Source organism: Oryzias melastigma, linkage group LG19 (assembly GCF_002922805.2).
Source record: "Oryzias melastigma strain HK-1 linkage group LG19, ASM292280v2, whole genome shotgun sequence".
NCBI classification, from domain to species: domain Eukaryota; kingdom Metazoa; phylum Chordata; class Actinopteri; order Beloniformes; family Adrianichthyidae; genus Oryzias; species Oryzias melastigma.
Genome location: NC_050530.1, coordinates 16,574,160 through 16,589,272, shown reverse-complemented (window position 1 = coordinate 16,589,272; position 15,113 = coordinate 16,574,160). Strand labels below are relative to the sequence as shown.

The 15,113-nt window shown below is 38.2% G+C and overlaps 1 protein-coding gene across 36 annotated transcripts in view; it reads right to left on the bottom strand.

The window, feature by feature from the left end:
• The window catches only part of LOC112154138 (ankyrin-3), a 157,155-nt gene that overhangs the window by 35,992 nt on the left and 106,050 nt on the right, over positions 1 to 15,113 (bottom strand). For 16 of the 36 annotated variants that reach the window (XM_024284835.2, XM_024284836.2, XM_024284837.2 and 13 more), the window contains exons 25-30: positions 14,813 to 14,936; positions 10,164 to 10,266; positions 9,768 to 9,812; positions 8,576 to 8,682; positions 7,631 to 7,663; positions 4,067 to 4,291 (exon numbers count right to left, since the gene is read on the bottom strand). In XM_024284835.2, coding sequence (XP_024140603.1) covers positions 4,067 to 4,291; positions 7,631 to 7,663; positions 8,576 to 8,682; positions 9,768 to 9,812; positions 10,164 to 10,266; positions 14,813 to 14,936 — 637 coding nt within the window. Of the gene's footprint in view, positions 1 to 4,066; positions 4,292 to 7,630; positions 7,664 to 8,575; positions 8,683 to 9,767; positions 9,813 to 10,163; positions 10,267 to 11,772; positions 11,785 to 14,812; positions 14,937 to 15,113 lie in introns of all 36 variants that reach the window. The other 20 variants (XM_036217018.1, XM_024284811.2, XM_024284813.2 and 17 more) reach the window with 5 other exon arrangements.

Sequence of the window (15,113 nt, the reverse complement as noted above, 5' to 3'; positions counted from 1 at the left end):
CAGAAGTGTTTTTGCTAAGTACCGGTATGGATTGGTAACGGACATTCTTCGGGCGTGGGGGTGGGGTGAGACGGTATCCAGTCCCTAACCCCCGCAAATAAGGGGGAATAGAAAAATATAGGGTGTGTTTTCTTTTCTCTGCTGCTCGGGGGTTGGGGACCACTGCTTTGTGAAATGGCAACTGTTTTTTTAAATCTTTTACTCCTTTGAAGATGATCTCTCATCAAATGCTTTCTTAGGAACCTCTCCTTAAGTAGAATTATCTTATGAATAGTTTCTTCATGAAACCAGTGAGAAATGAAAACTGTGATAGACTACATTTGATACCAGAGAGAAGAGGTCAAATTTTCAATCAAAAGTCTCCTTAATGCACTTTTACACTTTCATTTCGCTGCAAAACAAGAAATGCAGTGTTTCAGTTTCGTGAACATTTTGACACCTTTCGCATTCCGTACATCTAACATGTTCATCACATGTGTAAAACGTCTTTGCTTTCTACTTCATTGAAAAAAGTTGTAGTTTTCTCAAAAAGTTTGGAATGAAAGGAAAACCCTCAAAACACAGCAGATATGGGAAGCAGTAGGATGCCAGAAAAGCACAGTCCAGCCCAACAGCCAGTCACTAAAGCCCACTGATAGTCGCTCAAAGCAAAATAGAAAAGGTGACAGAGAAAATCAGCGATGAATAGTTTTAGGAAGAAATTTCCATAAGAAGTCAACATTTCAGCCTCTTCCTGATGTGTTAAAAACATCTAGATTCTTCCAAAAACTACAACCAGGCTGACCAATCAAAGCCAGCAGTGATGGGTAAAAGATCGATCAGCATGAATCAGCCTTCTTTCCTTTGAGGGGGTGGGGCATACGGGAGGAGGATGTGAAGAGAGGGGGGAGGAGCTATGTTTCCTACCCAACAAATCTAGTTCCTCTGGGTCCCAGCTGTAGCACGGGACTAACCAGACTCTCGCCTTCATTAAGGACTGGCGGCTTTCTGGGGAGATGTAGTTTACTGCGCCCACAAGATAATGAAAGACACATTTATACAGAACAAAGTGGCAGGGCTGGTGAAAGTACACACCACTACTTCATTCCTATAGTCCTCTTACAGTATAGAGCTGCAGAAGAGCAGGAGAACATCTTTAGATGCAATATACTGTAAAATAAAAGCTGTATGCTTTATGGCACTTATTCTGGAGAGAAAAAAATGATAAATCTATTTTCTTTTACTTAAAACAGCAAAAAGCTAAATTTAGTAGAGAAGCAAAGATGGGCAAACATGAATTTAGATAAAAAATAAATTTAAAAATGTAACTTTGACAGTAATGCTACGTTCACACCGGGCTCGGAAATGCACGTTAGAGCGACCGCTCCCATGAAAAGTCGATGTAGATGCTCCGTTCGGGATTCCGCATTCAAAACTCGTGCATTCAAGTGTCCCCATGTACGCTTTCACAACCGTTTTTGCGCTCTACGTAGAAAAATGTAAAGTAAATTGAAGATTAAACAAGTTAAATTTTTAACAATTAAGGACTCTGATTAGTTAGTGACGTATGGGTTGTGTCCCTTGGTAAAACACAAAAGTGCTTTTAAAAAATCAATAATGGAGGAGAAATTAAAATCTAAGGATTTATATGATAACAATAATTATAGATTCATATATCAGAATAGAGTTGTGAAAAAAAAAGCCTGGAGCAGATTTGCATCAACATTTAGCACCAATCCTCTTCTAACTGTAGGCACTAGTATGGGGTAGCGACATGCTAAAAGCGCATTTAAAAAAACCCACATTCTTGAACGTGCCACACATGCCCGGTATGTACATAGCTTTAAGCTAAATTGGGGCGACTTTCCAAAATAAAAAAAATTAAAAAGTGTAAAAGTGGTGCAGTAGTAAGGATGACATAAGAGTCTATAAAGGAGCAACGGAAAAGTGATTTCTCTAGACTACCATGATGACTGATCAATCGGCTGTGGGAATTTAAAATGGCCAGATGAAGGTGATGAAAAGAAAAAAGGAAAGTCAAATGACAAAAACACATAAAATAGAACAGAAAAAGTTAAGCTAAAACAATGCAATCACACTGAGAAGTGTGCAGTTTAAGGTAGAGGTCAGACGAACTGTACAAAAAAAAAAAAAAAATTCTGGCTATGTCAGAATTCCCTCTCTACTACCCAACCCCTAATAGTGTCCTGGATTTTTAACGAAATTTGGAAACACGTATGCTATTTTATTTTTTTAACGGCTAAAATAATGTCACTCATTTACCAAATTAATAACCTAATAAATACAAATATTTTATAAATACTATTTTTTAATCCACTGTGCTCTGATGATGAAAACTTGGATGGAAAATTGTTTAAACGCAATGCATTGTGGTCTATATTTGCCAGATGCACACTAGTTATTCACAGAGATCTCTGGGAAATTTCCAGGGCACTGGATTTTAGAATTTGGACACCTCAATAAAATAATGAACACTGATGAGTAGTGGCCGGTATTGGCCGATTTTCACCACTAGGAGAAATATGAAAAATTAAAAATCACAAAAGTTAATAAATAGAACAGGCAGCTTTGACCATTGCGTGCGTTTTTTTGCATTCATCAATCGCTAGAGGAATCAAATCAATCTTTTTTTTTTTTTTTTTTAGGGAAAGTGGTAAAAATGCCTTAAAGTTTGAGGAGTTAGGAACTAAATCGGGTTTAGTGATATGAGTAATATGGGGCCAAAAATATGATCGCTTAAAGTTAAAGAAAAAGCAGGTTGTAAATTTTAGAAATGGACACTGGAAACTTGAAGAATAAAATTGGAAATTTTAAAAAATATATATATTTTAAGCTTGAAAGAAATATTGACATTTTGAAAAAACTTGAATTGTTAAAAAAAAAGTACAGTATTTTCCGCACTATGAGGCGCACCGGATTATAAGGTGCATCTTTAATGAAAAGCCTATTTTAAAACTTTTTTCATATATAAGGCGCATAGAATAGCAATAGAAGCTACAATAGTGGCTGAGGTTGCGTTATGCATCCACTAGATGCACAGTCTTGATCCACCATGCACCGTGCGCAGTCGTATATCCCAGCATGCACCACGTGCTACTTCTACGGGTGAAAATGGAGTCGGCTGCTGCTTCCTGTAGTTGTGAGACCTGTTGCTGCTCAGTATTGATCCATATATAAGCGCTGATGATTATAAGGCGCATTGTCGCCTTATAGTGTGGAAAATACGGTAAATTTAAAACTTTTACCAAATGAAAACTAATGTTTTTTTGTAAGACCAGCTGTTTTGTATTTTCAACTTTTGCTTTTTCATTTTTTTCCTTCTTTGCCTTCAGTCCTCCGTTTATTGTTTACATTCAGACTTTTCAAGTTTTTGAAGTATTTTTTCAAATTTACAATCTACTTTTTCACTTTAGGTTGATCCTGGTTTGATTCTGCAGCTTTTAGCTAAAATAAAAAAACAAAGAACTGGAACTACATCCACACAATTCCCTTTAGTGTCAATTTTAGTTGATTTTTGGTCAATTTAGTAAGAATTTTTGTTACTAAAGGTAACTCCTGCATGTCCATAATTGTGTTGTTTGTTGCTCATAGAAAGGCAATCCTAATAAAACAAAACAGCTCAATTTTAAAGTAGGATGTCTCAAAATGAGTCTTAAAACCACAACTTTTAACATTTTTAATCAAATGTTCCCTGACACATGTGCCAGGTTGGGTTCTGCTGACTCAGCAAGTGTTTTAGACCCAGAACCTCTTTTATTATTAATCTCATAACTCAAGCTAGAAACTAACAGAACTACAACACTGTTCCTCCCAAAACCACCCAGGCTTCTAAATCATTTCAGTTCTATTGATCAGTTCTATTAAAAAGCAGATTTACCTCTTCAATTGTGACAAAAACATATTTCTCTTTATGTGCTGTCATAATTTAAAGCAGGGGCTAAAGACAGTGATAGCAGAAGCAAAAGAAGGAGATGTGTCATAAAAGCTAAAGTGCACAAAAGTAAGCAATTAAACAAACTGCAGTTCCAAAGTTGGCTGCAAACTCAGGGTTTAAATCCAGCCTTACCCCAGAAACTGAGCTCCTGCAGGACCGACCTCCACCAGCCTGCTGGCCAAGCCTTCACCTTCCACCATGGGAGGAGGCGATGCCAGTTTGTGCCTCTTGACCAGTCGACAGGTGATCCTGGTGGGCGCCGTGCACTTTCTGGGTGGGATGACGATGCGCATGCCGTTGTGGCGACTTCCTCTCATGGAGCCACCTCTGGCATCCACCATAAAGCTGACGAGGAACCTGGTGGAGGAGGAGGATGAGACGGGAGGAGAACAAACGTAACAGGAGATGCAGTAAAGGACAGATTAGAGAAAAAAAAACAGAAAAAGGAATGGAATAAAGCAATTTATACCATGGTCTGGGTGAATACTCGATTCTGATTGGCTGCTGGGTGTGCATTAAAAACTGATATACCACGGTGATAAACCACACCTAAAAAAGAAGTTCCGGTCACACAGACAAAACGTTCGATATCACTGCGCAGGCTTCTTTAAAACACATTTTTCCTTCATCGTCTGGACAAAACAAGCAGTAATGGATGAACTTTCTCTCTGAACTGATGCTTTATTCAACTTATTGTAGCGACCAGCATTTATATTCCTCTCCTTTTGTAAGGTAAATTAATATTGACAAATTGGTTATTCTCCGGGCTGCAGGGTGGCGCAAGTGGTTAGCGCTCTCGCCTCACAGCGAGAAGGCCCTGGTTCGAATCCTGGCTGGGACCTTTCTGTGTGGAGTTTGCATGTTCTCCCCGTGCATGCGTGGGTTCTCACCGGGGACTCCGGCTTCCTCCCACCGTCCAAAAACATGCTTCATAGGTTAATTGGTGACTCTGAATTGCCCCTAGGTGTGAATGTGAGAGTGGATGTGTGTGATTGAGGCCCTGCGACAGACTGGCAACCTGCCCGGGGTGTACCCCGCCTTCGCCCTTCAGTAGCCGGGATAGGCTCCGGCACCCCGCGACCCCGAAAGGGAAGTAGCGGTCAAGAAAATGGATGGATGGATGGTTATTCTCCTTCTAATAAAACACCACTCGACATGAAAGGTGTAGTCTTCTGTTTCACCACAAGAGGGAGTTTCTCATTTTAGAGCAGCTCAGAAGAACGAACCTGCCGTGAAATGAAACACAGACAGAAGCTGAATATGTTCTAGCTGCTCACTGAAGGCTTAACGTCAGAAAAGGAAGAAAAATATCCTTATTTGTCCGGGTCTTTCTTTCAAAACAGCGACACTTTACCGCTGCAGCTGAGGTCTGTAACGGCTTCCGGCTTCATGCCATGTTCCATATCACCGTGACAACAAACCGCATCACGGATGATCAAATAGTCCGCTTTTTTGTGAAATAATGAGCTAAACCAAAGAAATAACAAGAATAAAGTACTAAATATTGATTAAATGTTTATTTATTTTGTAAAGACCATGGTATAAGCGGGATAATACCCTCCGAAGAGTGCATTATGAGAAATTAACGCACTTCACGGAGGCAACCGTCCTCCGCTTCGCGTCGGACGGTTTAGGCCTCCGCGTCGTGCGTTAATTTCTCATAACGCACACTTCGTCGGGTATTATCCCTTACATAAATAAATTTATGAATAAAGCAATAAAACACAGGATTGTTGAACTGCAGTGCTGAAGAGGAGAAAGGAGATTTAGTTGAGGAGAAGTTGGGCAATCCTCAAAACACAGATAAGTAAAGGTTGAAAAAAATGAGAGGAGGGTCCTGTGTTGGCTTTACTTTGAATTTAAAAAGCAGAAAAAACCACAACAATAAGCTTAAAAATCGCTTAAGTGCCAAAACAGGAGCCTCGAGAGTGTTCAGTGTGTCTCCACATAAGGAGGTGGTGGCGTTCTGTCAAAGAGAAAAGTCAAAGCTCACATTCAGAACCACACCATGCATGATGGCACCTGAAATGTTAGTTTGTGAGCATAAACGGCCTCAAAAAAGTCACAACTATGTAAATAAAAATAAAAATGCGAGCAGCATTTGAATTACTGATCAATAATAAATGGCTAAATTAAAAAAGAAAACTTTTTTTTTTATGAGATCAAACAAATATTTTGAATGTTTAGGCACATTTTTAAAATAAATATAATATGTGCTTATTTTCATTTTGAAAAAAAAAAAAAAAAGTTGCAAACATGGTTGTGTGTTATTGTAAATACACTAACGCAGCAAACATTTAGCTGCGTCTGACTGTTTTTTTTTCCTAACTAATTGTATTGACAATACGCTAATGCGGCTAACATATAGCTGTGTCGGATTTTTTTAATTTTTCACTTCACAAACAAAGTTGGGAGTCGTGTAATGCGAATATGCTAACATGTAGCAGTTATAGACTGTGTTTTTTTATGTTACTAACCTAGTATTATTAATAAGCTAATGTGGCTAACATGCAGGAGTGTCTGACTTTTTTTTCTTTTACGTTACTAATAATGTTGGGAGTCATGTGTATTGTGAATACCCTAACACAACTCAAGTGTATTGGTGTCAAACTGTGTTTTTTCCATTAGGCCTACTTCTTATAGTAGTGTAAATATGCTAACACGGTTTACATGTAGCGATGTCTGACACTTTTTTTTTTACATTACTAATAGTGTTGGGAATATGCTCATGCGGCTAGCATGTAGCTGTATCACACTTTCCTTTTCACATAACTAAGAATTTTAGAAGTCGTGTACTGTGAATTTGCTAACACGTGGCGGCGTTGACTATGTTGTTTATTTTACTAATAATATTGTAAATTTACTAATGTGGCTAACATGTAGCTTTGTCGGAATTGATCTCTTTTACACCTCTAACAAGGTTGGGAGTTTTGCGTATTGTGAATACACGTGGATCACCTGTAGCGCTGTCAAACTATGTTCTTTACATTACTAGTAGTATTGTAAATTTGGCTGACATGTAGCTGTATCGGACTTTATTTTTTTTTTTTATGCTACTAACAAGGTTGGGAGTTATGTTTATTGTGAATTCGTAAATGCCACTAACATGTAGCAGTGTTGGACTGTGTCTTATTTGCATTATTAACAAAGTTGTAAGTTACAACTTTATTGGTGTAAATACGCTAAAGTGGCTAATGTGCTTTCTTACGTGTTACTAATAAGGTTGGGAGTTAGCATTGTCACAGTAGCGTTTATTTTAGTATCATCAGCGTGTTTATTGATGTGTTGCAAACAAGGTTGGTAGTTACGGGGGTTGAGAAAACGCTAGCATGGCTAATGTGTAGCATGATAAAAACAAGTTCTAGATTTACTGTGAAGGCAGTTAATAAGATCTGACTGATGGACTTAGCTCTGACTCTTATGTCTCGCTTAATGCGACAATAACAAAAGCTCAACAATAGACCATTCATTGGCCCTCTAGTGCAGAAAATAAGAAAAATAAAAAACCACGACAACACAAAGCTAATAGCTCAAAGTTGCTTTCTGTTGAGTCTGTGACAGCACAGTTCATGAGTGAGGGGTGCAAACACGGATGTTAGGGGTGAACTCAAGGTGTGTGTGTGGGGGGGTTGCAATTTCACCAGAAACAAGTTAGTGGTGGTGATAAAAAGAGGTCAGCCAATCACAGTCAGTCACCTGCTGTCGTATTGTGGAAGCGGAGAGGAAAAACTGCAAGAAAAGCAGTGCAGGAGGGACAGGTCAACAACAAAGACAGGAAATGCACCGAGGCTTCAGACTTTAGGGGAGAGTCTTCATGTTGAGAAGCTTTCTTGGGTATTTTCTTCATGGACCATGGCTGCAGGTCATAGTATCATCGCCTGGGTTTCAGTTTTTGTGCTCAAAGCTGACCTCTGTTTGACTTTATCTAAGACTAAATCCAATACAAATAGGGTTTTTAACATCTTCTTTTGGCCTTTTTTCTGACATATATAGAGAAAATTAGGATTCAAATTGCATTTTTGAGTATTTCTTTATTAAAATTGTTGTGAATCAGGAGCAGAAAAAAAAATCATCTGAAAAAGCTTGTATTTGTTAAGTAGAAAATACGCTGGACGGGCCACAAGCTCTATGCTCCAAACGCTCAGCATTGGGGAGGGAAAGTGGGGACGGGGTTGCTTCATACCAACAGTCTCGCCCACAATTCAAAGGCGAATTTCTAATGAACTACTGCTGCTCTGCAAAAACTATATCTACAGAACCGCTCCTTTTAATTAAATAGAACGGCAACTCCTCTGCTCCTGAACGTAAAAGTACCAATGAGAGATAAAGAAAAAAGCTAACAGGGAACACATTTCCCAGTCTTCTACTAGCATTGATGAACATTTTGAAGAACTTTTATCCATTTACAAACACTTGATTCTTTCTTTTCCATAATAAATTAAACCAGAAACTTAAAATGATTCCATTTGAGTCAAATAGACAATTTGTATAGCTAAATGCAAAAAGAAGGAAAGCATAATTTTGTTAAATACTGGAGATGGTTTGCAAGCTAAAGATGTTTTCTCAAAGGAAAGCAAGAGAAAAGGCAAAACAGAAACAGAATTGTGTTTTCCTTCCATGATAAATCTTCTGCGTGCTTACCCAGAGTGAATTGGCGAGGAGACCAGGTTGACATTATCCAGGGTGTCTGGCGTCCAGCTGTATCTTTTCATAGAGTCACTGTCGGCGTCCTTAGTCATTGAGAGATGCTAAGAAGGACAGAACAAGTTCATGAGTTCATGTATGGAGCATTTTCAGAAACAGAACCCTCAATTTTACATAAACGTGTCAGCTTCTTCTTCTAAAATGTTTGAAGGATGCCGGACAAAACATAACACACATTTAAAGGTCTGAGGTGTATAAAATGATTTAAAAATTATTGGGTGTTGTCTGTAAAATAAAGGGACTTGCAGCCATGATGGAGTTTAAACTTGGGGGTCTCTTTAAACGTCCAACAAGCGCTCTATTAAAGTCTTAGCTTTCCTCTTGATTTTTGGTCAAAGTCGAACCTTTTAAAAGCTCTTTTTTTTCCAACACCCAAGTTCCAACCTTTAACTAAAACAGAAGCAGCTTCGATTCAGGCTAGAGGTCAATAAAACAACTTGAAAAATGAAATACATGAATGCATACAACAGATAAAAACAAAGAAAAATGTGATTTTACATGCCTTAAACCAAGCAGTGCAGAACAGAAAAAAAATAGCCGATGGACTAAACATTAAGCAGTGAAACACTAGACTGACAGGAAGCTTATTTAGGTTTAAAAAAAATGATCATCTAAGACAAAATTGAACAAATTTTCTTTTTTGCATTAATGTTGCTTTCTTATAGAGAAAAATCAAATTATGCTGCACTTGCTTATAAAAGAAGTCTACTAAATGAGATTTAAGAACTTAAATTTATTGATTGATTTAGATTTTAAAACTAATATTTATTATCATATATGGCAAAGAAGTGGATTGCCCTTCTTTGTAATGTCTTTAAATCATTTTTTTTTGTCAATCATAAATTTATTTTAAACTTATGTGGTTTTTACACTTGTTTGTAATAATAACAGCTATTACATAATAACTATTAACTTTTTCTTTAAACTTTCTTTAAACTTAAAATCCATGCAGATTATTCCAAGGTCATTCTATAATTGATGGAGTATGCAGCAGTTTTAATTTTCTTTCATTTTCATCTGAATATGAATCCTTTCTTTAAATATTACTATTTTTTTTTCTAGAAATGTCCCAAAAACAAACAGCAGGAAATGGATGGATGAAGGAGTGCACAGTGAATTTGCCATCTACCTTCTTGTGTTGCTCTACTATGAACGATCTTTCCTTACAGAGCATCTGCAGCGGCGTGAGAGGAAACAAGCAGCATAACCGGGTCACTAACAGTCCATAAATGCTGGTTATATGGCGAAATATTGTGAAGTACAGGACTGTATGTGTTAAAGTTCCAGTTTCTGATTGATTCTATCACCATTGAGTCTTACCAGACATTTACCAAAAGGTTTTAAACTAAATAAATAAACAAAAAATATTTAATTTGACACGAAAACCTACAAAATGACTCTTCTTTATCTTTTTTTTGGTCCGGCACAAAGTCAGAACTGTGGTTTTAGAGGTTAATGACCTGCAGATCAGTGACTCAACGCCATGCGGTAAGAGAGAACGCACACCCTCCCCGTGTCCACTCACCGTTTCCTTATGGGGGGCCAGCATCTCCTCGATCATCATGCTGTCCCGTGTGAAGGAGCTCCGGTTCAGCGTGTTGGACCTATCAGAACTGAAGGAACGCAGGCTTGATGTGGTTGTCGTTGAGGAGGGGAGGGGTTACCAAGACAACAGTCACAATGACACAAAGGGGAGGGAGGGGGAGGAGGGTTGGAAATTAAGGGGGTATGAACAGAAAAAAAAAGAAATATTTAATGCATGCAGCTTCCAGGAACCTGACTATAGAGACCAGACACACAAAAATCTAGTAGAAAAAAGAAAAAAAAATGTATGAGGCCAGTTTATTGTGTATGTGGAAGAAAAAACATTTAAATATATGTCAAAATATTTTAGGATTACTGATTAATCGGGTTTAACTTTTAACAACTTATATAAGCACTGATTTATGCAATCATAGACGTAAAAAATGTTTAAATGTCCAATCAAGGGATTTGTTGATGTGATTTGCACTTCAGGGCCACCGTACTCTAGGCTGTTTTTCTACTTAGACTTTTATCATGGGATATTTTAATCCGTCACTTGTCATCAGGATTAGCCCCGCCCACCAATATTGTAACAGGTAAATACTATTTCTTAAATATATTTTTTAATTTTGGGTTTTGATAAGTCATTCTTACCTTTAAATGATTATATTTTTTTACTCAAAGACAATACCTGTTTTTTATTTTAGATTTTACTTGAAAGGTGATTCAAGATTTTTGTTTAAAAAAAATGTTTATGAATTAATCATTTTATGTACAATAGTGAGCTTTTTAAAAAATTAAAGTGACATTTTCTGCTTTCTGAAAACTGTTGTTTGTGATGGAATTTAAGACAAATAATGATGTTCATGACAAATAACAACAAAACAAAGTACTTTTTACATCCCAACACAAATTATGTTCATTAATAAGGTTAGAAAATCTGTTTTTCTTTGAAATCATAAATCATATTTTTATATTGATTGTGCATTTAAAATACCCAACCTTTATGAATCTAGAATGCTCTGTGAATAAATGTTAGACACTTGATTGATAGAAACAAAAAACTCAATTTATAAGAGTATACCTGTACTTTTATATCGTAGTGCTGCAGGTTATAATTCCTTTTTGATACATTTTCTAGCAGTAAACAACTTCCTATAATGTGTAGTTTGGGCGCTGACCTTCAGCCCACGGTTAGGACTTTACACTGCATACAGAGACTAATAAATTGCCCTAAATCCATCAGCTCAGGCCCCTGGAAGCAACAACAAACAGTCCACACTCAAAGCAAAATGATGCAAAGCTTCCGCGCAGCAGAACTTACAGAGACTCGGACACACGGACAGTCACCACAGTGGAGTACAAAATCAAACACGGCAGGCCGTTTCACCACGAGCACGCGGGTTCAACTGAAGGTACAGTGGGAGGTTGCACGACACAACACACAACACAGCGTGAAAACACTCGATTGGAATCATTCGGTTAGTAACTAAAAGTGAGGTAAATCGGTGACGTTTACGGAGGTGTTACACAGCAGCAGCTGGGTGTGGGGAGGGCGTAGGATGGGTGGGTGGGGGAAAGGTGAAGCCTCGTCATGCCTGGACTCTTACCTGACTTTGGGACTAACGTAAAAGGACATGAGGAGAGAATAAAACATCATGAGCTGACAGATGAATGGAAAGAGAGGAGAGAAGCCAAAGCAGGGATGCAGAATGACTGACTGACTGAAGCCTAAGGCAAAAAACTGATTTCATCCTCAAACCAATAAACCTGTTTTGAGCCATTCTTCACATACTTCAGCTAAAATGTGAAATAAAGTTAAAGTTTGTAGTTTTCTTTGCATTTTGAAAATTGTGTTTTCTGTGATTTTAACACGTTTTTCTGGTATTTTTCTAATGATGGAGGATATTTATAAAGAGAGTTAAGGCTAAAATGACCTTTCAGAGTATTTATTTAAATTGTTGTGAAACAAAAAAATGCAGTTTAAAAAAGCACATTTAAAATATGCTGAGTGGGCAATTTTGTTGCCCCGCTAATCTTAAATTAGGGGTGTGAGTGGATGTAAGATAGCGAGGGGGAACGTAAAACCTGTATTAGCCTCTGAGTTGTGGACGGGATTGTTGGTGCAGAGCAACCCCGCCCCCCTTCCCCTCTCTGTGGCAGATATTTAACTTAATTTTCTTTAAATATGTCCTCCATCATCAGAAGAAGGATGCGTGTTAAAAACTCCAAAAACACAACTGTATTTAAGCAGCATTTTAACTTTACATTATGCTAACATTGCATGTATTTCTCTGGTGACATCTTCTTATAAATCTGAAACTTTTCTTGCATCTGTGCAGGTTCCGAAATGAGGCCTCCGGTCAAACACACTCACACCCCTCTAATCTAACTCTGCACAAAGCCAAAGTATTGAACCAGTTTCTAATTTCCTGTGGGGTCAGCGTCCATGTCACTTAAATACTCAATACTCCCTCCTTTTGCATGTTCGGCCACTGTCAATATGTAGGACAAACTTCAACAGCCCGCAGGACTAAAGTCTGCTCATGATGACAAACCTATGCCTGTGGTAATTAGCATTTTTGTTGGGACTTTTTATGTTTTCATATGATTATCAAGAATAAATAAATACAAATTCTTAGAAATGGAACTTGCCCCAATTTAGTTGTGCTAATATATACTGTACAACGTAGAGAACTCTTTAAATGTAGATACAACAATGCTGCTGATAATAACCTTTAGATGAAAACCATATAAGCTGGCAAAGTCTGCTATAACCAAAAAAACAAACTCTACTTTAAGACCTGTGGACTATAGAGTGCACTATTATTTTGTGTTTTTTATTACCATTTCTACTGCAAACATGACTCGTTTTAGTCATGCAGCTACACATGCTAATTGTTGAATTTTTTGGCTCTTTAACCCCAGAATAGTCTAGCTGGCAATCAAATGTTTAAAACCTTTGCGGTTTTATTCAGCATCCTTTGCTTTTGCATTTGAGCAGAGCAAACTTTTACAAATAGTTACCTCAGCTTCACTTTTAGGAGGATATTATCCCAAATGAGTCAAGATCGTAGACCAAAGAGTGATATGCTCTTTCATCTTTTAGCTAAACTGTATTTACTCAAAATGTTTTACAACTTTCTTGTAGTTTAGGCTTTAAAAAGGGGCAGAGACAGAGAAATCAATCTCCTCTTTTGAGGGAATGATACAGCCACATGTACAAGTATGAGGATTGACCCATTTTGGGTTGTTCGGCCTGTGTGGAAGGTCGGTCATAGGATTTGATGCATTTTAAGGGGAGTGCAGGTGTGTCTCGCAGTTCCTTTGAGGGTTGTAAGGCCATCGGGTAAATAGAACATCGGATCGGCGTTCGTGTCGTAAGGTTATCGTGAAGTCTTTGTATGGATAATGTGAGTTATGATATACAGGCGATATACAGACTGGCGATTATTGGTGATGTCAACAAATGAAAGTGACGTCTGAATTATGAGACAATATTTTTCATAACTCTCCATTTGGCGGACTAAATGTAGGGAGAAAGGAAGAATTCAGATTGGGACATTGTGTGTCCACCCTTAAGGGCACTTGTGACCAAGGCTACGTTCAAACCGGGCATGTGACACTTTTAGCATGCGGTGTTCACACTGGACAAGCAGGGAGAGGCTTCTTCTTCTTCCCCTTTTGCTACTGTTTAGCTGCACATGTCCAGCACCTACAGTTGGAAGATACTTGGTATGAAATTTTAAAGTGGTGCAAATCTCGTGAATCTTGCTGTCTGTTTTTTCTTTCAACGGTTAGCACTTCTGTAAATTAAAGGGTCGCCATTTATAAGTCACTACCAAAACCGAGACCCCAATTGGTCTAGTCTGGACAATTCAACTTCTATGAACACGCATTTTGTATGTAGAGCCTGAAGATGGTTTTAAAAATGTGTGTAGGGAGGCGTGAGCAGAAGAGTATTGAACGAGGAAGCCCAAAATGTATATTTATGCTAGTTAACATAGACTTTTCAAAAAAAGTGGACACTGACTGGCATCACCGAGGGCTGTATGAACGTAGCATCAGGTATAACCCTTGTGCTATCTTATGGGGTCCCAATGACCCCACCCTTAAATTGATCTGTCTTCCCTCTCATGACAAAGGTAGACAAAGGTGAACAGGATTTCATATCTGCCATGGACATCAGTGAAGATAAAAATCCTTGAAGAAAAAAAAAAGTTCAGTGCGCTTGCCTAGGATAGCACAAGGGCTACACAAACCTGTTACAGTGAACGTTCAGAACAAAAGTCGTCTGATGTGTACCCAAAAACAAATTGCGTGAAGACATCCACAAAATCCACAGTTTTTATTAAAAAAATTGTAACCATAGATTTCTAGAAATACCGATATATTCCACCCACAACACTGATTCCTGCCTCTAACTTGGAACTCATATTTAACAGTCAGCCTAAATCAGGCTTATAAGATGAGTAGGAGTGGTCACCAAAATGTATTAGTATGTATTAACATGTTGTGGACTCAACTTATAGACTTTCTCTTATGTTTGCAAAAACTCTTCCAATACATAGCCAATAGGCAAAAAGTAAACACCCGACCTTCACAGACAGGTTTTCTTTTGATAATTAGACTCATGTTCCAGGGCATTACCTCTGTGAACGTGCACCCACGCTGAAGCCCATGTAACCCTCCTGGGGCAGGGAGTCATCCCCCAACTCCCGCAGGTCCTGGGGAGCGAGATATTTGTCCGTGTCCCCCGTCATGACATCATCGCCTGTTAAAAACAAGAAAAAAAATGAAGTCAGAAGTGCTCAGCTAATGATGTAGCTTCTACATCACTTAACAAAACAAATGCTTCCTGTGTGTTTGTCGTTCACAGACACACGTTTTTCTGATCACAAAGATCAATATCATCCCTGCCCAAAGGCTGTTTTCCAGCTCAGCTCCGGTC